The following is a 27,949-nucleotide window of genomic DNA, read 5'->3' on the forward strand; positions in this document are numbered from 1 at the left end:
TGACAGGGAGGCTAAAGGAACCGAATGAATAGATGGAAATGTCAGCATCAGTTTCGGGGGATAAGAAGAAATTTACTATTGCAGGATTAGCATCACATTGCCTTTTCCAAGCTACATGATTGGAATTCACAGTGTTTCTGTTCTGCTTCTCCTGTCCTCCCTTCTTTCAGCCTTTTGCTGGAGAAGGGGCCCCTTTTGCACTATGGCTGAGAGGTCTATGTAATGTGTGTAACACAGACAGTTAATGCTAGAGTACACAGGAACATGCCAGAAATGAAAACCTTTGGCAGCAGGGGAACCGTTACCTCTGTTGGCAATCCCTTGGAATTTATGGGCACTTCGCCGATATTCTAGCTGTTTCTCACAATGATCCTTCATACTATATTATCCCAGTTGATACAGATTTTTAAAAATGACAAGGTTGCAGTGGTTTCTTCTGTTTTGACCTTGAGCACAGGCATTGGATTGGATTAGATTAGATTAGATAGATTCAACACTTAACAGTGTGCCACTTACCTCATTATTGAAGCCACTCTTTCTTTCTAAGTCCTTCCTCTACAGCTTCATTACTTGCTCCTTATAAACACAGATGGACTTTAAATTTAGTTATGTACTCAGCAGCTCCTGTAATAGTAATATCATAGACATTATGTCCCTAAAATACTTGTTAATCAATATTTAGCTAAATAACTGAGCCAAGATTCTGGAACGGTGGTTCTCAGCTCTTAGGAAGAGGGGAGAAAGGAGTGGACCGTGCCTCCCTGGTTTGGGGCAAGCATTGGAACGCCAATAGAGAAAGACAGGAGTAGTTAGAAAAAGCTTATTTGTGTTCGTTTGAATCCTCCAAGAAGCAGATGCCAGCATGGGATTAGAGGAGCAGCTTGGGGGTTGGGGCAGTGAGGGAAAGCTTATGAGAGAAGGGAGAGGCTACGCTGCAGGCAGGTCTGGAGTCTCTGAAAGAAGAGGGAAAAGAAAAGAGAAAGTCAGGTAGGCAGAATCAGAGTTGGGAGTGCGATTTGAAGGACATTGCCGCTGTTGGGGAGTCCTGGGACCAAACCTACCTCCTGGATGAGCCCCGCATCCCTTAGAAATGAGCTTCCACTACTGTCCGCCATCCCAGGCCCTGGACGGGGAGCACCCTGTGAGGGCCGTGGTTTGGGTTTGGCTCGGCTTCCCGCAGCGAGAGATTTCCACAGCATCACGATATTCTAGAGTGTAACAACATTTTCTAATAAAAAAGAAAATTGTAATACTTCTTTTGAAATTCAGTCATGCAAGAGAAAAGCACAAGATTTATATGTTCTTTGAAGGGAATTAATAGAAAGTTTGGGAACCATTGTTCATTCGTCAATTAACAGGCCAACTCCAGGATTTCCCCTCCCTCAGCCAGCTGAGCCATACCGCCACTGGCGTAGGGATCTCTGGCAAATAATAATTTGAGGGTCCTATTTTCTATTAAAAATGTACTCTTTCTAATCACATCTAAGGAAAGAAAGCATGTTAATTTTGCTGAGAAACAGTGTATCTTTTGGTAGATACCTTTCTGGCCTTCACTTCTGTTATCTGCCCAATGAGGGGGTCCACACAGAGGCTTTCCAGAATCTTCTCGAGCGCTAATGTTGGATAAATTCATGGTCTTTCCCACCATAGAGGTGTCTTACAAGCCCGACAAAGTGGACTGTGTCACGGATCAGAGGGCCTGGAGGCAGTCTTAGCTCTGATACAAATGAGCTGCCTCGGTTCAAGTATAGGACATAACCTGTCTGTGCTCAGTTTCTTGGAACATCAAGAAATTTGATTAAGCCAGCTGTAAGGTCCATTAATGGTTCACTGGTAGGACACGTCTGATGTCACCCTATCTGCAGGCCCTTCAGAACTCTGCTTCTCATCCTTGAAGGTGACCATCAGTTTAAAAAAAAAAAAAAGGACTGAAATGATGATGGGGATCAATTGCATAATTTAAAGCTAACATTTTTTCTTTTATTGTGATAAGAATGTTTCACATGAGATCTGTCCTCTCTGAGGGTACAATGTGTGCTTAACCATAGCCCGGTGTCGCACAGCACCCCCCTAGAACTTAATCATCTTGCAAAACTGAAAACTTCTACCCACTGAAAAGCAACTTCCCATTCTCTTTCCCCCCAGACTCTGGCAAGCACTGTTCTTACTCCCTGGGTCCATAGGAGTTTGACTGTTTATAGAGACCTCATGTGAGTGAATTGTGCTGTATTCATCCTGTGTCTGCCTTATTGCACTTAGTAGAATGTCCTCAGAGTTCATCCATGTGGTCACATGGGACAGGATTTCCTTCTTTTTTTTAAGGCTGAAGAGTATTCCATTATATATACATACAACATTTTTTTTTCTGATAGACTTGTTTTGTTTTAATTTTTAATTATTTTTTAAATTTACTTTCAGTGTTCGAGAATTCATTGTTTATGTACCACACCCAGTGCTCCATGCAATACGTGCCCTCCATAGTACCCACCACCAGACTCACCCAACTCCCACCCTCCTACCCTCCAAAACCCTCAGTTAGTTCCTCAGAGTCCACAGTCTCTCATGATTCATCTCCCCCTCCAATTTCCCCCAACTCCCTTCTCTCTGTCTCCCTATGTCCTCCGTGTTATTCCTTATGTTCCATACGATAATTGACTCTCTCTGCTTGTCTTATTTCACTCAGCATAATCTCTTCCAGTCCCATCCATGTTGCTACAAAAGTTGGGTATTCATCCTTTCTGATGAAGGCATAATACTCCATTGTATATATGGACCATATCTTCTTTATTCATTCGTCCTTTGAAGGGCGTCTTGGTTCTTTCTACAGTTTGGCAACTGTGGCCATTGCTGCTATGAGCATTGAGATACAGATGGCCCTTCTTTTCACTACATCTGTATCTTTGGGGTAAATGCCCAGTAGTGCAATTGCAGGGTCATAGGGAAGCTCTGTTTTTCATTTCTTAAGGAATCTCCACACTGTTTTCTGAAGTGGCTGCACCAACTTGCATTCCCACCAACAGTGGAAGAGGGTTCCCCTTTCTCCACATCCTCTCCAACACTTGTTGTTTACTGTCTTGTTGATTTTGGTGTAAAGTGATATCTCAATGGAGTTTTGATTTGAATCTCCCTGATGGCTAATGATGGTGAACATTTTTTCATGTGTCTCTTAGCCATTTGTATGTCTTCATTGAAGAAGTGTCTGTTCATGTCTTCTGCCCATTTTTTTACATGATTATCTGTTTTGTGTGTGGTGAGTTTGAGGAGTTCTTTATAGATCCTGAATATCAGCCCTTAGTCTGTAGTGTCATCTGTGAATATCTTCTCCCATTCCGTGGGTTTCCTCTTTGTTTTGTTGACTGTTTCCTTTGCTGTGCAGAGCTTTTGATCTTGATGAAGTCCCAAAAGTTCATTTTTGCTTTTGTTTCCTTTGCCTTTGGACACATATCTTGAAAGAAGTTGCTGTGGCTGATGTTGAAGAGGTTAGTACCTATGTTCTCCTCTAGGATTCTGATGGATTCCTGTCTCTCGTTGAGGTCTTTTATCCATTTTGAGTTTATCTTTGTGTACGGTGTAAGAGAATGGTCGAGTTTCATTCTTCTACACATAATTGTCCAATTTTCCAGCACCGTTTATTGAAGAGAGTGTCTTTTTTCCACTGTGTATTTTTTCCTGCTTTGTCGAAGATTAGTTGACCATACAGTTGAGGGTCCATATCTGGGCTCTCTACTCTGTTCCACCAGTCTATGTGTCTGTTTTTGTGCCAGTACCATGCTGTCTTGGTGATCACAGCTTTGTAGTAAAGCTTAAAATCAGGCAATGTGATACCCCCAGTTTTGTTTTTCTACTTCAACATCTCCTTAGCAATTTGGGTCTCTTCTGATTCCATACAAATTTTAGGATTGTTTGCTCCAGCTCTTTGAAAAATGCCCATAGAATTTTGGTCGGAATGGCATTGAAAGTATAGACTGCTCTGGGCAATATAGACATTTTAACAACATTTATTCTTCTGATCCATGAGCATGGAATAGTCTTCCATCCTTTTGTGTCTTCTTCAGTTTCTTTCATGAGTGTTCTGTAGTTCCTCGAATACAGATCCTTTACTTCTTTGGTTAGGTTTATTCCGGTATCTTATGGTTCTTGGTGCTATAGTAAATGGAATTGATTCTCTAATTTCCATTTCTCATACTGCATTTCTTTACTCACTTCTCCATCAATGGGCATTTTTAAATGTTTGGCTTTTTTATTGGCTGAAATTATAATTTTAGCTGTTTGAGATGGAATGTGCAAATGAGCTTTAATTCTCTTTTTGCTGCCTTTAGAGGAAAAGCAGCCTAAGTCATAAAATCATCAGGAAAACAAGTCATGATCAGTCGGATGATAATTTTTACCGATGCTTAAACCAGCATGCCTGTTTTGAATTGGTCAACCCTATAGGAATTAAAACATAGTACGTAGGTGAAAACAAACACACTTCCCCCAAAGCAAGTGTTCCTGGTTTCCATGGCATTTAGACAGTCTCCTTACTTCACACCACAGTGAAAAAATATCCAAGGTTGAAATAATTTAGAGATTAACTTAACTCCTTTATTCTGGTATTGACTAACAGGTAATTAACTTCTTTATTCTAGTATTGATTAAATGGTAATCGTGACATATCTTACTGGTACTCTTTGTCTGAAAATTTCTGTGAATGAGCAGGAGAAAAAAAAACCCAGAGTGAGAGTGGATGTCAGTAATTATCTTTCCCCCCCACCAAAGTGGAGACCTCAAACTCCAAAGAAAAGGAGGAAAGATTTTTACTGAATATTCTAAGTTAGAAGCAGAAGATCAATCAAAAGCATCTACTTTTCTATTCTGATTAACATCTCAAAAACAAAATCCCTTGTAAAAATAACATTGCCATTTATTTATTTATTTATTTATTTATTTATTTTGTCCTCACTAGTAAGTCCCAAATGTGGAATTGATCAGAGAAAGTAGATAGACAGAATATTTACCTAAGTCCTAATACCGTGTGGGTGTAACAGGCTGGCTGAAAACACTTCCAGCGGACTGGGGGCTCGCCATGCTCTAAATTATGTGCAAATGTAACAGGTAGTTCTGGGAAAATAGGAGGAATCGAGCACAATTACAGTAAACATGCAGGTGTATACTGAATCCGTGCTAGCTAAATCGGTAAAATAAAATAGGTATAAAGCTCATTTCTTACCTCAGTATGAATTAGAGGTACCACAGCTGCGAATAGCAGCCATTTGATATATTTTTTAAACCTGCAGGTGTCAGACTAAAGGTCAGAATTCTAATATGAAAATTTTATCGTGGACTGAAATTAAAGGAATTAAGACACTTTGGTTATCTGATTTTTACTATTAATTTTACTATTTCTTTAGATAGGAGAAAACGCCATTTGAATGTCTCTTGCTCTACAAGTCATCAGGTTAGTTTTAGGAATTCAAGAAGTTATATAACTTTAAGCTATCAATTTCCATTTGGTATTACAACAACGGTTCAATTAATTTGCTTTTGTCCCCCTCAAATGTTCAGTGACTTGACAAAGTGTAGATCTGGAACTGATGGAAAGAAATCTGGGTGGTGGTGGTTTTTAACCCTTTGAGGTGGATTGTATTCTCCAATAGCTTTAACAATATTTCTTCCATTGAGAGTTGGGTTCTGTGCCCCTCCCCTTAAAATTAGGCAGGTTTTGGGGGTACCTGGATGGCTCAGTGGGTTAAAGCCTCTGCCTTCGGCTCAGGTCATGATCTCAGGGTCCTGGGATGGAGCCCTGAATCGGGCTCTCTGCTCAGCGGGGAGCCTGCTTCTCCCCCCGCTTCTCTCTGCCTGCCTCTCTGCCTACTTGTGATCTGTGTCTGTCAAATAAATAAATAAAAATTTTTTAAAAATTAGGTTTTTGGAACTGGTTAACCAAAGCGGTGAAAAGGAGGGAATGCCATGGGACTTCTAAGGCTGGGTGATTCCGCCTCTCTCTTACCAGTTGGGACACTCGTGCTGGTCCTCTGGGCTGCCATATAGACACTCGGACTATTCGAAGCCCACCATGTTGTGAGGAAGCCCAGACTAGCCCATAAGGAGAGCCCATGTGGAGAATGCCTGAGTCTCCATAAGGAGAGAGAGCGGTGCCTGGCCGGACCCCACCTGCGTCCCTCTGCCTGCCCTACCAGCTCCTCCACCTGCCTGCACAGGAGACCCTAGGCCAGACCTACGCAGCTGAATTCCCAAATTCCTGACCAGCAGAAACGTTGGAAAATTACAGATTGATTATTGTTTTAAACCACAGAGTTCTGGGGTGACTCTTTAGGAAGCAGTGGATATCTGGAGTAGCCTCTCTAATGCTAACAAAAGTGTCCTAAACTAGAATGGATACTTTTGAAGTTATGACATTGCATAAATAATGGAGAGGTATGGATGGCTAGGTAGTGTACTCAAGTCAGTCTGTTGACAGGTGAGCAGTCGTACCCAAAAAGAGGTCTGTCCCGAGCCACTCTCTTTTCTTTTTCTTCCACACTGTCCCTTACCTACATAGGACTTCCCTTCTAGTTCTCACTCGTGGTTCTCAGTTTCTGGAAGGACATTAGAATCACTAAGAAAACAAAACAAAAAATCAATGACCAGGCCCAGATGTACTTGTTGGAGATGGGACCCAGGTGTAGGAATACATTTAAAATTCACCAGATGTTTCCAGTTGGCGGCCATGGCTGAGAACTGCTATCTGATGCCAACAGTGCCCAAATCTGTTTTCCTGGCTCGGTTCCTCCTTGGAGGTGCGGATTCAGAGATTGTATTTCTGTGGAGACTTCATAAATCCCCCAGGTAGGGTGCTCCCCCTCTACCAGGACTCCTTGTCTCTCCAATGACCTCACTATCACCTAAATGATCAAGCCAGAAACCTGGCTCATTCATAGTCTTGCATCTTCCTCATTTCTTGCGTCTAGTTAAACACCCATCAATCACTTCTCTCAACTGATTTGGGAGTCATCCTCTACACTGACCCCATCTTGGTCTGTTTTCTGTCCCCTGGACACGGACGGCATTAGAATCCTGCCGTCCACTTGACCTCCTGCTGCTCATTTCTATAGACACAACGGTGACCTTCTTAAATATGCAACTGTCACTCTCTTCTGGCTAAAACCATTCAATGGCCTGATCTCAGAATCAGGCTCAAAATGACAGCACGGCTTGCTGAGCCCTGCACTACTTTGTTCCATGCCTTTTCGATCCAGCTTCATCTGAAATCCTCTTCCTTTTAACATTTAATGCTCCCACAGCCCTGGAGCATCATGGCTTTGAACGTGCTTCTAGTCACTCTGTCCTGTCCATCACTAGAGGTTGTGTGCTCTTCTAGAACACTCCATTTCTTCCTCCCTGCCCCCCTCTCCTGGTCTTAATCACCCTTCATCCTCAGTTTTGGGATGGGGCTTCCCTGATTCTAGATAAGGATAGGTTCCCTTGTTGCTGTCACCCAAATCGTCTTTATTTTCCCTTCTGTGACATTCACGGAACATCTGCCTTCCTACACTGTAAACTCTGAAGCTGGTCAGGGGTGTGCCTGTCACCGCGTGCAGTCCAGCCTTCAGCAAAGTCCATGCATGGTGACTGAATGAATAAACATGGGTTAAAAGGTGAACATCAGCTCCAAAGGAAGGTCTTGTAATACTCTGGTCTCTGTACTTGGCTCTGGCCCATCCAAACCTTCAAATCAGTTTGGGAAAAACATAGAAGACATCAACTAATTTTAAAAATTGTACAAAGTTAGAAAGAAGAGCTAATACGTTCCATGTTTTCTGGAGAGGGGGGCGGGTAAAAGCAAGGTTCCAGCTGGCTTGAGAAATGGGCGGGGATTTACAGATTAAAATTTAACAAAGATGAATACAAAATTCTACCCTTGCATTCTAATTACTGCACAAGTATAGGATAGGGGACACTTGTTGCAGAAACAATCCACGGTGTGTTAGTAGCAAAGTAAGCCCCCATTTCAGCCAGTAATTGATGCGCCTCCTGAAAGTGCTAATGCCGTCTTAGATTCCTTTAATGGATAAACCGAGCCCACCCAGGTCAGGTGCAGGGCCCACAGTCCTCTGCTCCGATCCACACGCTCTGGAACAACGTGCTTCAATTAGAACCACATTTCAGATACACTTAGAGGAGCTTGACCAGGGTGGTAAAAGCTTGGGAAACACGGCTAATTTAAAAAAAAAAAAAAACACAACAACAAAACCTGATGAAGAGCAGACGTTTACTCCATAAAGGATGGCATTCTGCGGAACACTTTGGTTCCTTGAGAAAAGCCAAGGGCTGACCTTGAGGAAAAGGATCTATTTACACTGCAGAAGACTAGGACCAACGACTGGCAATATCAGCATCCTTGTGATCACTGACCTCTCTCTTCCTTGCCTTCTCTTCGACATGGGCTCTGTTCTCGGCAGGATCCCGCAGCCCTCAGCCTCTCCCTACTCTCGGTCTGTCATCCCCCTTCATAGACGACAGATCCCTCCATCAGCTGCATTTATGACTCTCGGTCTCTATCTCCTGAGCCCTAAGATGTACCACCTTGTTCCTTATGGTTCGTACGCTTGAATCATTCTTTTCTCTGCGCCAGCTCTTGGCTTACTGAGAGGTGCTAGGGGAAATCAGGCCAGGTCCGTGCTGCCCAGCGTTCGTGGACCCTCACTCCTGCCCTTCATGCTTCCTTTTATCAAGACAAGTCCTCTCACCTTCCCATAAGGCAGCTCTAAGCCTGTTCCACCTTTTAAAGCCTGAAGCAAGCTCTAGAACTCTCAGTCAGGAAATAGTTTCTTTACAGTTCCTCCTCACAGTCTCAAATTGGCATTGTATCTTCCTTTCTCTCCTTTCTCAGAATTCCAAGAATGAGAGAGAAGAAACTCCACTCCTTTCCAGAGTTTGCTTTTCCACATGGACTTTGATACCATTTTCTCCCATCTCCTCCGGGCCTTTGTTTCATAATCCATTCATCTCCTGTCTTTCCTCTGCTCAAATTCGTTCTCACTGCCGGCCCCTGCCCTCAGTCAGATAAACATACTTAACCATTTTGGGGAGATTTATTGTGCAGTGGTTGTTTTAAGATGGTTTGGAGAGAGGTAAAAACCAAGCCAGAGAACTCAATCAGAAGGCTTTTTCCAGAGTCCAGGCCAAAAACAAAGGAAACCTGTGAGGGTTCGTGGTAAATAGAAACACAGAGAACATGTGAATCAGAGAGGATTTCGTTGTCAGAATGACTCTTGTCTGGTTGTTATTTATGACTTTGCCTTATTTTCCCATTGTTTTGTCAGTTCCTGGGGGCAAAGATTGTGTCAGATTCATGTCACTTTACTTCACAGAATTTGGCTTGAATGAATAGTTAGAATTCCCTCAAAATATGTGTGTGTGTTCCCTCAAAATATGGATGTGCTACCCTTTGGAAGGTGTATTTTTTTTAGAAACATTTTATTTATTTATTGGGGGGCAGAGGAAGAAGAAGGAGCAGACTCCCCGCTGAGAAGGGAACCCAGTGCGGGGCTGGAGCTCTATCCCAGGCCCCCAAGATCATGACCTGAGCAGATGCTGAATGGACTGAGGCACGCAGATGCCCCTGGAAGGTGTATTTTTCCTTTAAGGGGTCAGTTGGCAAGCAAGCGAAAGACATCCCCCTACCAGGAGGAAGAAAGGGGTAGACCTTGCTCCTCAAGTTGCACACCACTGTATTAGTTTCCCTTTGTTGTCGCACATCACCACAAATTTAGTAGTTTTGCATAGCACGAACGGATTATCTTCCATTTCTGGAAATCAGAAGTCCAAGTGGTTATCATTGAGCTAAAATCAAGATGTCAGCAGGGACTGTGTTCCTCTCTGGAAGCTCTAGTTGCAGAATTTGTTTTCTTGCCTTTTCCAGCTTCTAGAAGCTGCCTGGAGTCCTTGGTCTTGGCCCCTTTCATCTTCAGACTTAGCAACGGCTGGTCAGGTCCATTTCACGTTGCATCACTCTGACCATTGACTCTCTTCCCCCTCCTTCCACTTACAAGGATCCTGTGATCATATTGGGACCACTGAGATAATCCAGGATAATCTCCCCATTTCAGTATCATCTGACTAACAACCTTAATTCTGTGCAACCTTAATTTGTCATGTAACCTAACATATTCACAGGGTCTGGGGGACTGGGACACGTATGTCTTGGGGGGCCATTATTATGCCTACCACATCCTGTTAGACAAGCAGCATCTGCATCACCCGGGAGCTTATTAGAAATGCAGAATTTGGGGCTCTACCCCAAGCGTCTGAATCAGTTCTGCATTCTGATCAGATTCCTAGGTGACCTGAATGTACTTTAAAGTTTGAGAAGCCACAACTAGCCTATCTCTAACATCTTCTCTACTTTAAACTTCCCATGATCCTATGAAAATTGCATTTTTTCCACTTCCAAATCTTCATTATTCCTTCTAATCCTGGTTTCCTGCAAAAAAAAAAAAGAAAAGTTAATTTTGATTTGTACCCCTGCTGTTAATTCCCCAAAAGTCAGCCAAGTAGAACATGACAACACCTCATGCATATTTTTTTGCTGGCAGAAAGTAGATGTTAGAAAAGGCAATTAAATTATAGAATTACCCGGGATGCAGAGGTGCTGGTCTACAAAGAGTGTTTTCTTCCTCAAGAAGATTCATAAGAGAAGCGCCTTCATTAGTGTGGAGATGATAGTAGTGGTCCAGCAAGTGAAGCAGAACGTACACAGATGAGCTGTTTTTAAGGCATCTCCGAATGGCTCAGCATTTGAGAAATGTGACCAAAGCTGGTTATAAAATTCCTTTCAAAGTTGCAGGAATGGCAAACCCATAAATAACTCTGGTTCTTGCTGATGTGAAAAGGAGGTTGCTGGCTGTTTGATTGCTGTCCTTATTGTAGGGGAGGAGATTAAGCTACAAGATTGCAAGCTCTTCAAGGCTAAGACGAGCCACATACAGTGCCTGGGACCTAGGAGGTACTCCTCCCATTTGGGGCTCGAATCCTTTTTAATACTGCCATACTTGGGCATCTGGGTGGCTCAGTCATTAAACATCTGCCTTTGGCTCAGGTCATGATCCTGGGGTCCTGGGATTGAGCCCCGCAATGGGCTCCCTGCTCGGTAGGAAGCCTCCTTCTCCCTCTCCCACTGCCCCTGCTTGTGTTCCCTTTCTCGATGTCTCTCTCTATCAAATAAATAAAATATTTTAAAATAAATACATAAAATACTGTCATACTTCATGCTGAATTTCAGAAATTGCACTGGAAAAAAAAACCAGAAAAATGAAACTGGGCTATTTCCATAGCCATCTTCCCTACTTCCTTCAGTTCATATCGTTGGTCATTCATCTACTCAGCAAACATTTATGAATCATCTACTGAATGCCACCCATTGTTCTAGGCCCCCATAAACATGAAACAAAGGTCTCTCTCACTGACGAGCTTATATCCCAGTGGGACACGTAGTCACGTAAATAATGACACCAACACGAGTGCAGGAAGAGGTACGTGAACCAGGCTCATGGGCCTTCTCCATTCTGTCCTTCCCATCCTAACTGAATTTATCTGTAAAATCGTCCATTTCTCCCCTTTGCCAACTGAATCAATTATTTGGCTTTATTCTTTTTATTTTCAGCCCTAGCTGCTTGTATTGCATCTAGGCACTTGCTGCTTACTCTAGACGGTGAAACCCTCTCGAACTAGGGCAAATACAAGAGAGGTTATTAGAAAGGTCTGGTAGGGTGTCATGGGACTTCAAGAAAAGTTGAAGAAGCAGGAAGGCAGGACAGCTGCTTCAGGCAGCTCCAGAACAGCCCTCTTCATCTCCATTCTGTTCTCTCCCAGTGTCGAAGAGCCCAGACTCCCCAGGCTGACAATCTGCTTAGCTCACTTGTCTTTTCTGCCAGGCCACTTCCTGACCCCTGTGATCATTATCACTACATCCTGATTGCTTCCTTCATATCACTCACTTAGCACGAGCTGCAATTATATACATTTTAAGTGTATACATTTCCATGTCTTTTCCTCTATAGCTTTGTTGTGACCTTAACTATTTTGTTGCTACTGTATCCAGCCACTAGTACAGTGCCTGATCATAGAAGGCATTTAGTGAATCAATAATGGAAGAAGGAGCAGGGGGTGGGGGTGGAGAAAGCACATGTTGTTAGTTACCCTAGAGATGGGCTTCCTTATGGTGCATCAGCTTGCAGGAGAAGGAGGGAATCGAGGAGAGCCTTAGGTCCACTGACCGTTCAATGAGGCTGTGCGGGAAGTTTCTTAAGAAGAGAGGAAACCGGGGCGCCTGGGTGGCTCAGTGGGTTAAAGCCTCTGCCTTCAGCTCAGGTCATGATCCCAGGGTCCTGGGATCGAGCCCCACATCGGGCTCTCTGCTCAGCAGGGAGTCTGCTTCCCTTCCTCTCTCTGCCTGCCTCTCTGCCTACTTGTGATCTCTCTCTCTGTCAAATAAATAAATAAAAATCTTAAAAAAAAAAAAAAAAGAAGAAGAAGAAGAGAGGAAACCAAGTAAGTTTTGGCCATGACCCTGGCCAGATGTTCTTTCCATTTCAAAGACATGCCAGAGGGACCTTTCTTCTTCGTGGCCCAATGTAAATGTGCCAATGCTTCTTAAAATTTATTGAGCAGCTAATATATGCCAAATTCTATATCAAACACTTGACATGCATCATCTCTTTTCATTTTTATTGAGACCCTAGCAGGTAATATCCTCATTTTACAGCTACAAAACCAAATTTTAACAATTTAAGCAGTGCATCCAGGGTCCTAGAGCTAGCATGTAGCCGGGCCAAGAATAGACCATAGGTCTGTACAATTCCAAAGCTCCCTCTGATATTTGGCTGTCTCCTCTGTAAAGTATTCCCCCCTCCTCGGGCAAAAGTTACTGCTTCTTTCTCTGCAGTACCCCAGCATGTTCATAAAGACAGCACGGGCTTGCTGTACACTTCCAGGTACATATGGTTCTGCCCCACTGCTCCACTGTCCCTCTTAGGGCAGGAGCTGTGTCCGGGTCCCCTGGGCATCCTCAGGGCCCGTGGCTTAGGGAGAGCTCAACCACTATCTGTCCGCTGGGCTGGCCTTTGGAATGATAGCCAATTACTGTGCTATTTCATATTTTTAAAATTTCACAAAATCCTTGGGACACATGGGTGGCTCAGTTGGTTAGGCAGCTGCCTTCGGCCCAGGTCATGATCCCCGGGTCCTGGGATCGAGTCCCACATCGGGCTCCTTGCTTGGCAGGGAGCCTGCTTCTCCCTCTGCCTCTGCCTGCCCCTTTGTCTGCCTGTGCTCGCTCGCTTTCTCTCCCTCTGTCTCTGACAAATAAATAGATAAAATCTTAAAAAAAATTTTTTTTCACAAAATCTTATGAGTACCTAAAAGGAAATAAAATGATCAAGTCTCCTAAATAGCCTTCCCATCTCTGTTACTGAAATTTAGAGGAGAGGCACATACTCTCCTTACCCATATAGTGCTGAGCTCATACCACAGTCGGCTGACTCCCCCCTGCCTGCCCTGTTACTGTGGATGGTAAATGCAGAGTTGTAGGCAGGCCCAGACCTGCGGGCAGGATCTTCCTTTGACCCAAAACAGCAGCCGGATATTAGCTACCGGCTGGCATTCTCCCACTCAACAAAGAGTTGCTAAGTACCTACTAGGTGCCTTATCAGTCATCATGGTGGGCGCACTGATTATGCAGAAAGGTCTGAGAGGAGAACTCATACCCTCGTGTTGCTTACCGTCTAGTGACCACAGCCCTGACGCACTTAGGGCAGAGAGCAGAGGGTACCGGGTGTGAAGAGACGCCTACTGATAAGGGCTGCGGGAAGTGAAAGGAGGTGGGGTGACTTCGGGCGGGGCTAGGAAAGGACTTCATGGGACACATGGCATTTCAGCTGGCCTCTCCGATTTGGACAAGCAGAGGCCTCTCCTGTCAAGGGCAAAGCCGACAGCAGTGGAGGTGGGAGCTGATACTGGGCCGAGCCCGACCCAGCTTGGAAGCGCAGGTTGAATGCTAGATCCTAGAGCCACAGCTTTCCTCGTAAGAGAGGGGGTGGAACGGTGGTGATCACACTTGAGTGATGTAGCCTGATGGTAGCCTCGCAGCGAATTTGCGGGGGTGGGGGCCGGTGGAAGCAGAGAGAGCGGTTGTGTTATGTTTATTGGAGAATACTGGGTCTTCTTCACCCATCACAGAGCTGTGTAGTGCATTGAAAACCCTGGGCTGAGAACCATTTTTGAAACTCAGACATAGTCTCAGTGACTCATCAGTAAGCCAAGAAGAATTTCTAAGCAGTCATCCCAGACAGGCTCCGCGAATGCACACCGGGTCCGACCGCTCTTAGCCCAGACCACTCCAGTCCAGGGCAGGTGGGCTCCGTGGGAAGCTGAAACCAAGCAGCGTCTGTGCAAGGCCCTGGGCCTGGCCTCCTGGAGCAGGCGGACCCCGGCGGGGCGCCGCGAGGCAGCCCGGGCCTAGCCTGCGCAGCCAGACCGAAAGCCCCCTGGAGAGCCCCGCAGGGGAGACGACGACGCGGAAGGGAAAATCCGAGCAACTGCGGAGGCGCAAAAGGCACATTTCTCAATGGCAAACTGAATTTGCCAAAGCAGACTTAAATTAGGAGAAGCCCAGCAAGGGAGCAGGGGTTGGAGAGAGCGCAAGCGGTTGCTGAATGGGCCGCAGCAGCCTTCGAGGTTCCGACGCCCCCGCCCCCGCCCCCGCCCCGCAGCCCGTGCCGCCCACCCCGCCCCTCTGGGACCGAGCTGTCGCGGGCGGGACAGCCCGGCAGGGACGCGGCGGGCGCGGCTCCAGCAGGGCCTTGCGGGTAGCGGCAGCGGCAGCCACACCGGCTTGGGCTGTGGCAGCGAAGTAGAGGCCGCTCGTGTGCAGCCGCGCCAGAAACGGGCTCTGCAAAACAGGCGCTGCGGGCGCAAGTTGTCTGAGCTCCCGGGATGCGAACCCCCGGGAGTCACGCGTTCACTGATCCGCTCTTCGGAGCTTCATTTCCAAACGCAGAGGCGGCCTCTCGTGCAGCCTCTCCGTGACCCACTCCTTCTGGAGCTACTGCTCGATGAGGTCTTGTTTAGATGGAAATGCTCGGACCCCTTCTCACGCCTCCTGCATCATGAACAGTGACACCCCGAGGTGCTTGTATTTTTACAGGCACATAGGAGCACACAGGATTTCTCCATCTTTCCCAAAAACGTCTTCATTGGAAAATAGAGGTCGTGGATTTATAAATAGGAAGGTGGAAAGACAATACTACTGTCTTCCCATTACCCAAGCCCTGTGATGAAAGCAAACACAGAGCTTGGCGCAGAAATTCACTAGAATTCAACATCGCTGTGGAATGTCTAAGGATAGGCAGAAATCCTTTTTTCTTTTCTTTTTTCTCATTTCTTTAACAGGACATTCCTGTCTTAGGGATCTTCCTCTGAGGACTGTAGGCAATTTTCATAGTCAGATTTGATATCAGAACTCAGTTATTGGCAATTTTCTTAGGGTATGTTTAGAGCTGGAATATATAAAATGACAAGGATAGATGTTTTCTATATCTGACTGTGATTATTGGTTTTTTTTTTTTTCCTTTTCAAGAGGAATAGACAAGACTTGTATAAATGCCTAAAAAAGAAGTGTCTTCATAAGCTATGGTTTGTGTATTGTGTTTCACCTTAACATAATAAAATATGTTTTGCAGAGGAGAGAGTGGAGGCAAGGACAACAGTCACTTTATGTTTATTCCATAATTCTGGGTCTTTATGATCACACAATTGTGCAGGTAGATTGAAAACTTTGATCTAATGTAATTATAATGCAATTAATGGAATTAATAACTGATGGTTGCATTATATAGAAGGGTATGGGTGATAAAGTAATGATAATGATAATTATTAAGAAATTTTAGATAATGCTAACCAACCTTGAAATGCTTGAAATGCTAGAATTTTATTTAAAAGAACTCCGGGGGTGCCTGGGTGGCTCGGTCGGTTAAGTGTCTGACTCTTGATTTCAGCTCAAGTCATGTTCTCAGGGTCCTGAGATCCAGCCCTACCCATGTCAGGCCCCGCACTCTGCACAGCGTCTGCTTAAGACTCTCTGTCCTTCTGCCAAATAAATACATCCTTTTAAAAAATAAATAATAAATAAAAGAACTACATTAGAAGGGTAAATGTAGTGTTCATACATAACTCCAACGGACTAGGAGCTACTAGGTCAATTGTATCTGTTATTGGACACACACTGTTAGTGACTTTCCTTGGCTGGATGAAGGTGTTTTTGTTCTTGTTTTTCTCTCAGGTTCTCATTAAAAAAGAGACAGAGAAATGGGGAGATATGAGTCAAAGAGCACAAACTTCCAGTTATAAGGATACCAAGTTGTGGGGACCTAAAGTACAATGTGCTGATTATAGCTAATAATGTTCTATGATATACTTGAAAGTTGTGGAGAGTAGACCTTAAATGTCCTCACTACAAAAAAGAAATGGTGATTATGTGACAGAATAGAGGTGTTAGCTAATGCTGTATTGCTGATCATCTCTCAGGATATAAATTAGCAAATCAATGTACTGAATACCTTAACTTACACAATTAGAGAGAAATAGAGTGAGAAAGCTATTTTTCTAACCCAATGAAGAAGAAAGGGATGGTTGGGTGCCTGGGTGGCTCAGTTGGTTAAGCAACTGCCTTGGGCTCAGGTCATGATCCCAGGGTCCTGGGATCGAGTCTCAGATGGGCTCCTGGCTCAGGCAGGGAGCCTTGCTTCCCTGACCCTCTCCTCTCTCATGTTCTCTCTCATTCTCTCTCTCTCTCTCTCTCAAATAAATAAATAAAATATTTTTTAAAAAAAGAAAAGAAAGAAAGAAAGGATGGTTGAGGGATGCCCGTAAGACCTAAATCCTTTGCATGGCCTTGTAGGCCCTGCATGATTTAGTCCCTGCCCACAACTGGCCTCATCCTCTGTTATGAAAGCCTCAACCACAGCCACCCACCTCCCTCCCCTCCAGCTACTCCTTCCTCATCTGGGCCTCTGTCCTCAGTCATGCTGTTCCCTCTACCTAAAATGCTTTTCCCCTTACTCCTACCCATTTCTTCTCACTTGTCTTTCAGATGTTAGCATGCATATGTAATGTCAAGTCACCCTGTTATATGACAGTATGGCATTAATCACAATGTAGAAGTATGTATTCACTTGTGTGATCATTTGATCAATGTATATATCCCTCTTTAGTCTCTAAGTTCCAGGAAGCTTGGTGCCTTTTCATACAATAGGCGTTCAAAAAAATATTCACTGAATGGATCTTTAAAGAGGGAAAGGAGAAAAAGTGAGAAAGAACTTATATTTGAAGAAGTTAACTTTTTTAAGGTGTAAGCTAAAAAGCCAAGAATCCTAAAAGGTGAGAACAGGAAAAAAAATTAAAGGAATCTTGAGTCACATACATACAAATATTAGAGTCCTCGGTAAAACCCACATGTGGCATTTATGAATGTCAAGTTTCAAAACCAGTTTTCTGATCAGTAGTGTCAGACCTCTCTAAGTTAGATACTCATAGCTTGTGCTGTTTGCTCGTAATAATCAAATACTCCTGTGTGCAGATCTGTGTGAAATAGGCTGCCCGTTTTCTGACGTAATTAGAAAACAGGCTACGCTGCTTAACCAAACGTTCTGGTCACTAGAGTCACACTGCACATATCATACCCATACAATCCATCACTCCTGGATTTGATTACAGTAAACTGTATGTAATTCCAAAGCCCCATTAGCCACACTTGAACCATTGATGAAAACATGTCAGGATTCTGCAGCCCTTTCGTGATCACTGTTATGGATACCACGTGACCTTGGCACAACGCAGACTCTAGAATCTATCACCAGAAGCTAAGGAAATCCCCACCATAGAAAACTGGGTGAGGGAGTTCCTGGGTGGCTCAGTCGTTAAGCACCTGCCTTTGGCCCAGGTCATGATCCCAGGATCCTGAGATTGAGCCCTGGGATCCTGGGATAGAGCCCCAGGTAAGGCTCCCTGCTCAGCAGGAAGCCTGCTTCTCCCTCTCCCACTCCCCCTGCTTGTGTTCCCTCTCTCACTGTCTCTCTGTGTCGAACAAATAAATAAAATCTAAAAAAAAAGAAAGCTGGGTGAGCTAAGTTTTGCTCAAATAAGTAGTGCATCCTGTAATAATTCCAAGTTCTGTGGGATAGAGGTCAACCAGTTCTGTTAGTAAAGAACATGTGCTAAATTTGATTAAGAAATACATATGGCCTTTAAAATTTTATTATCAACTTAACCTGTGGAAATCCTTAGCCCTCATATAGGTATTTGCTTTTACAATGTTTTGAATGTTTGATTTTCAGAAATGTGCTAAGCTTGCCATTTCAAAAGTACAATGCCCCACGTTTTTATATCTCTGTAAGCATTAATGGAGTTTGGCAACACACTGGTGTGAGCCTTGAGATGACTCTTGCCACTGTGCAGATGAGAGAAGCTGAGGCATGAGGCTGCTTCTGTCAGTTTTCCAAAGACAGCCCCCGAGCCAGTGGAGAGGAGGGCCGCAGACAGAAAACAATCTGTGCCTTCACTGAAAACACGTCTTGTGCGCATCTGTAGTCTTGGGGGTGGGCTGGGGTGGGTGGCTGGGGGCAAGGCGGATCGCAAGACCAGAGCTGGCTTTTCACACTTACTACTACGGTCCCCACAAGGAGCGCTTTGTGAAAATGTGTACATAAATAAAAAGGGTATCGAGGTGATTACTAGGATGAACCTTCACTGGTCTGAAATGCCCGAGTCCGCCTAATGGCACGAAGAGAGACCAGTTGGCTTTGCACGGCCTTTCTGACAGTTACGGTTCTATCCCAATGAGAGATTCATGGGTGAACGATATTTAAAGTATTTATCTTACTTTTTCTTTTCTTTTTCTTTATAGATCTATGCAGTTCGATCAGTTGTTCCCAACAAAAGCAATAATGAAATCGTCCTGGTGCTACAACAGTTTGACTTTAACGTAGATAAGGCAGTGCAAGCCTTTGTGGATGGTAAGTCTGCGTGACCCCTAACTCTTCTGTGTCTTCTCAATGCATTAAATAACAATTAGTTCCTAACATTTTAATTCTCATAAAAATATGCTAAGCTTTTTTTTTTCTTAAGATTTTATTTATTTATTTATTTATTTGACAGACAGAGATCACAAGGAGGCAGAGAGGCAGAGAGAGAGAGAGTGGGAAGCAGGCTCCCCACTGAGCAGAGAGCCCGATGTGGGGCTCGATCCTAGGACCCTAAGATGATGACCTGAGCCGAAGGCAGAGGCTTAACCCACTGAGCCACCCGGGCACCCCCAAAATATGCTAAGGTCTAAAAACACATCTACATACTCAGTAAGAGCAGGATTTGGGATTTCTTTTTCCTTCATTAAAAAAAAAAAAAGAAGAAGATTGTAGCTAGTTTCCAAAAGCTGCCTGTTATAATGATATCAATTCCATCGTCCACCAGTCTTTCCAGTTTGTTATAAACATGTCCTTTACTTGATGGTGTCCTTGTTCATGGAGGGTAATGCACTTGCGTATCCAACTTCTCAGCCAGCACAGTTCTACACAGCCTGATTGACTGCTGTCCTTGCACCTGATGCTTACAGTCTGAGAGGACTGGTTTATTCTGTAATATCCTTTGTTTTTTATTTTGAGATTGCCTACTTAATTGGAATATCTATTCGTCTTATCTACCTGTAGAACCTTTGTGCTGTCTAAAAGTGACGTTATTGAATCTAAAGTCTCAGGAATATGTTTATCTTATAAACTTGTGACCTCCTCCCTTATATTTTCTGCAAATTATGGGGAAATTTTCCTCTCCTCTTTGAGCACGTTCCATTTATGAACAAAGATCTCCTGCTTGTCCTTAGTTACCATATGTCTTCCATTCTGGTGTTAGTTTCTCTGTCATAAATATGGACCAACTAAACATATCTGATAAATGTGGTCAGGGAAGACCCGTCAGCCCATTTCTCAGGTATATCCTGCTTATACTTGATTTGTTAAGGATGGCTTGATTTACTTATTTTCCTGGGAATAGAATAATTTTCCCAAGGTTTACAAGACATTTCAGGCAAGATCCTGATACACTCTCACATTCTGATATCCACAATCAAGGTTTAGGGTCCCAGTTGAATTTAAAAATGATTGTCATTCAAAGTAGACCTGCAGGTAGACCCATAGTGAGTAAATTTTCTGGGTTTTTTTCTGCCTCATGAACGAGCAGATACAGAATTTTGAGTCGTAAGGAACAAATAGTAGAGAATCTGATATTCACTTAATTTGCAGCATTTGGTGCAGTTTGTCTCAAGAAAAAAATTTTTGGAAATCTGCACATCCTGGCTCCAATAAACTCTCAAGATTCACTTGCCAACATCACTTGCATGGAAAAAAGCTTTAGGAAAGGAAAAAGGTTATTATCCCCATTCCTCCCCACCCTCACTTGGATTGAAGCCCCCACATTCCCCATCATGAAAGTTTTTATTACAAAGTGGTCCTGATGAAACGCACAGATGCCCAGGAACGGAAAGAAAGTCACCAGATCCATTTGTATCTAAGTAACGCACCGTGCTTGTCCTTGAAATTGTCACCTCATCAGTGTTGAGATCTCGTTAGAGTAACTCATTGATTGCTGAGAAACCTCGTATCACTTTGGTTGGGGACCAGTTGGGAAATTTGTTTAAAAACCACTGAGATTCGGGCGACTGGGTGGCTCAGTGGGTTAAGCCGCTGCCTTCGGCTCAGGTCATGATCTCAGGGTCCTGGGATCAAGCCCCGCATCAGGCTCTCTGCTCTGCGGGGAGCCTGCTTCCTCCTCTCTGCCTGCCTCTCTGCCTACTTGTGATCTCTGTCTGTCAAATAAATAAATAAAATCTTTAAAAAAAAAAAAAAGATGCACTACTATGAAAGTTTAAGAAAAAAACCCACTGAGATTCAAAAATATTTGTTAGGAATCACTAATGAGGCATATTAAAAGCACTGTTTCCAAGTGGTTTCAAAAGCTCTGAGCAGTTTCAGTATAATTAAAATTTAGTAATAACGGTTTCAAAATTTGCTGTGAACATGAGTATTTCTCCTTCAGAATTACTGTCTAAAAGCTCATTGTCCAAATTGCAAATAGAATTTATGTCAAAATAGGAAAATTCGGGGAATAATTGAATATTGCACTTCAAGCAGTAAACGACTCACCTCCTTTCTCTGATTAAAAAGAACAGTACTTGACACTTTCTTAAATTTTAATTTTATTTGGAAAACTGAAATGTAGCTGTAAGTAAGAACTACCCTAATGATTATTAGCCTGGATTGACTAACCAAGAAGCCTAATGAAAGTGACTTTCCTTTTCCAAAAGGAAAATATGGTGAAACATTAATTCTCTGGGCAAATGAGAGAGAGACCAGCTCAGTTAATAAAAAGTCTGAATTATAGCTTACTTTTAAGTGCCGTCGTATTATTTCAAGTACATGTAACTCAGAAAGCCTAAGAGGGGCATTGAATTGGAAACTTTGAATAGATAGGAATAATTAGCCTGTTTAAACATTAGTCAAAGCAATATGGCCTTCTGCTTATCTAACAGTGACAGTGGACTCAATAATTGGGACTCTACTAATTTGAAATTTGTTATAAAGACCAGCCTGAAGTTCATCTTTGTTTAGCCAACACACTCATCGTAGAGAACTATTAGTATAATGAGATTGTACGAGAAGGCTTAAAATTGTTAAAAGAATTCATTTAAGAGCTACTCTTTTAGAAGCACCTATTTAGGGGCGCCTGGGTGGCTCAGTGGGTTAAGCTTCTGCCTTTGGCTCAGGTCATCTTCTGCCTTTGGCCCAGGATCTCAGGATCCTGGGATCAAGCCCTGCATTGGGCTCTCTGCTCAGCAGGGAGCCTGCTTCCCCCTCTCTCTCTTTCTCTGCCTGCCTCTCTGCTTCCTTGTGATCTCTGTCTGTCATATAAAATAAAATCTTAAAAAAAAAAAAAAAAGAAGTACCTATTTATATGAAAACAACCCATGTACCCATCACCAATAACTTAGTGTTGAAATGACACCCCGCCCAGTTGGAATGAGCGGAGAATTCGTTAGGCCATGTGGAGACAGTGACCATAGCTGATCAGTCTTTTAAAATATTTTACAACTTAATCAGGTTAGGCTTTTCCTCTCTGAGCCTGTGCATGGCCACACAGGTATGTGAACGTAAGTTTTACATACGAAAGTGAAAACCTGGAATCAGCTTGTCATTCGACGAACTACTTTCTTGTTTCCAAGTGGAAGCCTGCCTTCTGAAGAGCCCATCCCATCCCTTTGCGAGGGGACAAGCGTGAAACCAACATCAGATAGTCAGTCTGTCCTCCTTACCGAGCTGCAAACTGGGACTATAGTGGGTGAAAGGCAGGGAAAGGGCAGGAAGGACCACACAAAAAGCTTCGATTCACTTGGTTAATAATATTCCAAATCCCATGTTTGGTCTGGAAGATTATAGGTATTTTGATTCATATATCAAACAGAACAATTTTAATTCCACCTATGGCAACACAGCTGACAGAACATTCTCGATATATATTTCATTTTCTGTAAGACAACATAATGATAAAAAGGTAAGCTTCATGTAGTGGGGCTTTAATACTTTGATAAAACCAAGATCATGCAGTGAATTAAATGAAAATCTGGAAATAAAAAATGAAACTGGCATTTTTATTAAGGTAGGATGTATCAAAACAAATTGAAAAGCCAAAAAAAAAAAAAATCGCTGCCAGGATGGAAAGACAGAGGTGAATTTTGTGCGGTGTTTTATTATGTGAATCCGTGTTGAAGGTTCTTTGTCTTTGTCTAGGCAGTGCAGTCCAAGTTCTAAAAGAATGGAATATGACGGGGAAAAAGAAGGTAAGTGAATATCGATTGTAAATTAATAACATCTCTAGTCAAAACCTTCATGGTTGTTAACCATTTAAACAAGGTTACCAATTTCATGCCTCTTCCAAATAGGTTGATAATGTATAAACAGAAGGTTTGCAATTTGCAGGCTCTCTTCAATTACCAGCCAGCCTCACTACTAATGCCCTTGTTTCCTGTTCGAGTGTTTTGAACCACCAGGTGTGCCGTAGAAGTCCCCGACTTCTTCTTTTTTCAAGTATTAAGGGGAGCCCAGACGGGGAATTCAAAGGATTCAAGACGTTAACTTGCCTGAACATATTCCATAGCACAAAGGAAAAAATTAGGGAGTGTTTTAAAGATACTTAAAAAGCTCTAAATATATTTTCTCATGCTCTCCCAACTGTAAGAATCTGTCCAAGGCTGCCCTGAGATACACTTTTTTTTTTTTCTTTTTTGCCGAGTTCTAAATTTGATCTTTAACAAAAGAAGAAGAAAGAACATACCTTGAAGTCATAGTAAGTTAGGGACCTGTTTTCCCTTCCGGAAAAAGCCTTTCTTCGAGAGCACAGATAAGGAAGTTTTACTCTGCCCAATTCGGGTCCTTTTGCTCCCCTGGCTAGTCACAAGGAGTGGGGCTTCTGGGCGCACATGAGATGTGCCCGGGAACCCTTCGGGGGGCCCGCCTGATCTGTGAGCATCTGTAGAAGCACACCAGCTCCCATATGGTGTGCCACCCTTGTTTGGGGCCTGCGACCTGCTGGATGACTTTCACAAAAAGTCCTGTTCTCCTTCCAAAGTAGCTGCTCCCCCCACGCCCGTTATTTCGCAGTCCGGCCTTGTGTTTTGGGTATCCCACAATAGAACAGGCCAGCCCACCCTTCCCCACCGAGGGAAGATCGCAGGCCTGCAAAACAGGTTGTAAGCAAACAGAAAGCAGCATTACTTTCCTAAAATCTTGAGATGACTGAAATTACCCTTCCTCTTTCTTTCACCCCCTAGATTCATGGAAATAGGAAGAATTACCAGATTTTTTTTAAATTTTTTTACCTTCTTGAGTCAGCCCCTTTGACAATCTCTGCTTAGCTCAATTCATGGCTTCCCTGAAGTCTGTGCCAGGTGACGATTCGCAAGTGATAGAAAGGCAATATTGACACGTCCGCGGAAACATGCCGGATGTGTGGTTGAGGTATCGAGTTTCTCTGACGTGAATCGGGGAGCAGCAGCCGTAGACCTGGCTCACTACCGAGTCTGCATCTTAGAGGCTCATTGAGAAAATGGTCTCCCCGGCCCAGCAGACTCCAGCCTGGTGGGAATTTGGGCGGCCAGCCCTCCCCTTCATCCTGGGAATGGCTTCTCCGGGCTGGAGGAGCCCTCCCTCGGGGCTGTGATTGTGGTTTCAAAGGGAAAGAAGAGGAATGGGGAGGAGAATTAAGAGAAAACAGTTCCCTTTTATTTTTTTCCTTTTCATATGTGCTGGAGAACAAAGCCAGGCGGGAGTCCAGCGGGGAGCTCCCCGCTGCAGCGGGCGGGGACAGGGGTCCGGGCTGAGGGGTCAGGCCTGAATGTTAACTCCATGGAGCCCCCTGTGGGTACAGAACCGAAGTCAAGGAAAGCGTTCCATGGAATTGGGAACATCTTCTTAATTTCCTCTATGTTATTATGTATTGACCATTAGGGCATTTTAGGAGAGGGGCAGTAAAACCTGCCCTATCGTGATCACCAGGGTCCAAAATGTTTTTGATGGCCTAAGATGCAGGATTGCGTGTAAAGTGAGGCCTGGTCATGCTGTTTGACTAGCCCTGAGAGGTCCAGGATTCCAGCTGCGCAGTCCAAACCCAGGGTGGATGCCGAGCAGTTTGGCCTGACTTTATCGCAGTTGGGTGCCCCCGTTGAAATACTCCCGGGATGACCATGGGACCCTTGGCCGCCTTGCGCCCCGTGCCCTGGGGCAGCACTTCCAGGAATCCCCTGGCTGATCCGGGCTTAGCTCAGAGACCCGACGTGGACTTTGGGACGTGCCTTCCACTTCCTCATTTTGCAAGGCCTTGTGGCCTTTTTCATACCGATTGTCCCCCTCGAGCTCCTGTCCTCCCTCAGATGACCAGCACCCTAGAGTCCTCCTTGCCTCCCACCTGCCGCCATCATCTCTGTAAGGAACGTGAGCGCTTCTCCAGTGGCGCACTGTCTGAATTCAGGCTATTTCAAAGCAGTTCTCACAAGGTTTTACTATATTCCCCTTCACATACATCAGGCTTCGGTTTGCTCAAATAATATTTTGGCTTTTAAGCCATTCCCTGCTGTTTTTCCCTTCTAAGGGAATTTCTTTTGTTTTACTGGGTCCATGAGTTAAAAGTTTACACAATTTACTGTAAGGAAAAAAGAGATTTATATCCACGTGGGTGGTCAGTAAAGACATAGGTGTTTCCCCGCATTCGATTAGAAGGGCCAGAGAGCAAATAAGTTAACACATTTTATTTTGATCTCTCAGGTTCACCTTCTAACTCAAGGGCCTGAGCAGAATAATATTAATTTCTCATTTGTTTCTTATTCTAGAACAACAAAAGAAAAAGAAGCAAGTCCAAGCAGCATCAAGGCAATAAAGATGCTACGAAGGACAAGGCAGAGAGGCCCGAGGCCGGGCCCCCGCAGCCGCTGCCGCCCCAGATACAAAACGGCCACGTGAATGGCTGTGAGAAAGACAGCTCGTCCACAGATTCTGCCAGCGAAAAGCCAGTCCTTGTCCCTCGTGAGAAAAAGATCTCGATACTCGAGGAACCTTCAAAGGCACTCCGCGGGGTCACAGGTCAGTAATTCTTTTTTTTTTTAAAGGTTTTATTTATTTATTTGACAGAGAGAGATCACAGGTAGGTAGAGAGGCTGGCAGAAAGAGAGAGAGAGAGGGAAGCAGGCTCCCCGCCGAGCAGAGAGCCCGATGTGGGACTCGATCCCAGGACCCTGAGATCATGACCTGAGCCCAAGGCAGCAGCTTAACCCACTGAGCCACCCAGGTGCCCCCAGGTCAGTAATTCTTATATAAAGTTGCTTAGGAAGACACAGAAGAGAAGGAGGCAGAGGGAACCCACAGAGGCAGTGGTGGCCGCTATGATACTGTTGGAAGAGAAAGGGCTTCTTCTAACAAGGACTCAAACGTCTTCTGCGGGAACAGGGTCGGGGGATGTTAGGGGCCAAAGGAGAAAGCTCAGTGTAGCCCTGCACTAAGTCAAAGGATAATTTTGGCCAAAGAACATAGTTCTAGTCTATATTAGGGTCATCAGGAAAACAGAAATCTCAGTTAAAAGAATTTTCTTTCAAGACACCTTTGCTGGGATAAGGAAGGAATAATTGATGATAACAGCAAATGTTATTAAAGGTTAGATCAAATTATTTTAACTGCTGGTATTTCGTATTACGCAAGAGAACGTAATCTTCCAGGGTGTTAGAATCTGGAATGTTAATTATTTGTGCTAGAGCTATATCTCAATTAATCTACAAAAGGCTACTTTTTAATCAAATGTATGACCTCGGGTGCATCATTTCATCTCTAATGTCCCATTTCCTTTCTGTAAAATAAGGACACCATACCAGAATGTACTAGATCAGTGGTCTCAGCACTATCTAACAGAATGCTCCACTTTTATAACAAATCCTAAAATAAAAATCAGAGATAATGTTGTCTATCTAGAAATGGAACTTCAGTAAAGCAAAAAATATAAGAAATCGGGAACAGCTAAACTAGAGGACTTTTATAAAATGGTCAGATATTCACACCCACTTAAAATGAATCACTTTGCACTTAAAATAAAACAATGGTCAATGGGACATTGTGGACACTATTTTTTTTTTTTTTTGATATTTGACCCGTGAAGCAAGAGCAAAATAAACATGTTTGTATATAGACCTAGAATCACTCCAAAAGCAGCTACTACAAAGGCAGGCTGACGCGGGGACACTGGTTGTCAAGTCAGATTCCATGACCACACATGTCATTGGTTGTGCGAATTTCCAGACAGTGCAAAGCTTTTGGTCAGTTCCACACACCGTAAAGTACAGTTTTTTTCTTAATTTACCCCATATTAAATCCTGGAAATCCATAGGAGGATTGTACAAAAACTACTTTGTGTGTATATATAAAGCATCCTAGAGGACCTGAGAAACACATCGAGACACGAGGCGATGCTTTGTTGTGCAGGATTCCTGTGACAGTAAGTCACTGAACTATAGGTAGAGGCCCCTCCCCCACCCACACATTTTTTTTAAAAATGCCTCCTAATTCCAAGCGCCTGGCAGGTCCCCTAGCCAGGACCCCACCACCGGGTAATCCCTGCAGTCCTAGTTACAGAATCTTGCGCTGATTGACTCCGCGACTCTCCAGACTCCTCTTCCAGGCTAAGCCCTGTGCTGTTCTGCCCTGGAAATTCCCCGAAGGATATGGCACGCTTGAGGCCCTGAGGGAGTCGCTTTCTGTTATTCCGGAAGAGAGGGCCGAGTTTACAGTTTGGGGAGGAGAGGGGCTAGCTGCATCCGTGAGTGATCCGGGAAGGCTTCGGTGGGCGTCACGGTTATTGAAGGACCCGTAGCCTCGAGGTGGTAGAGGGCTTTGGAGGGTTAAAACCAAGTAGAAAGGACAGGACTCCACACCCTCTGCAGTCTGTGGGGCAGTACTATCCTCTCTGATCAGCCAAAAATGATCAAGAGGGGCCCTGCCAGGAAGAACTGAGTCCGGCAAAAGAGACAAAGGCAAACAGACCATCTCACGCTGACAGGTACCAAACCTGGGCTCCGGTGGGGAAGCATTAAATAACTCACCGGCCGTGTAACACGCTAGGGCGTTTGTAGCTTGCTCACCAAGCACTGATTTTCTTCCACAAACACATTGCCTACCTCGACAGACAGCGAGCAGTAAATCAGGAGAGCCTCCCAGAACTGCGCTTCCTTAAAACCAAACAAACAACAACAGCTCATTTCCCATTTGGAATCTCAATTTTCCAGGAATTCTTAAATTCAGTTTTTACCAGGCCTATGATTTTGAGAATGTTTTGA

At 44.0% G+C, this 27,949-nt stretch overlaps 1 protein-coding gene across 8 annotated transcripts in view; it reads left to right on the plus strand.

Annotated features, from left to right (window-relative positions):
• SPATS2L (spermatogenesis associated serine rich 2 like) overlaps positions 1-27,949 on the plus strand; it is a 162,622-nt gene that overhangs the window by 86,511 nt on the left and 48,162 nt on the right. For all 8 annotated transcript variants that reach the window (XM_044241246.1, XM_044241244.1, XM_044241251.1 and 5 more), the window contains 3 exons: positions 18,941-19,049; positions 22,869-22,918; positions 25,463-25,712. In XM_044241246.1, the coding sequence (XP_044097181.1) occupies positions 18,941-19,049; positions 22,869-22,918; positions 25,463-25,712 (409 nt within the window). The remainder of the gene's footprint in view (positions 1-18,940; positions 19,050-22,868; positions 22,919-25,462; positions 25,713-27,949) is intronic.

The sequence above is a fragment of the Neovison vison genome, chromosome 3, assembly GCF_020171115.1.
Source record: "Neovison vison isolate M4711 chromosome 3, ASM_NN_V1, whole genome shotgun sequence".
Classification (NCBI taxonomy): domain Eukaryota; kingdom Metazoa; phylum Chordata; class Mammalia; order Carnivora; family Mustelidae; genus Neogale; species Neogale vison.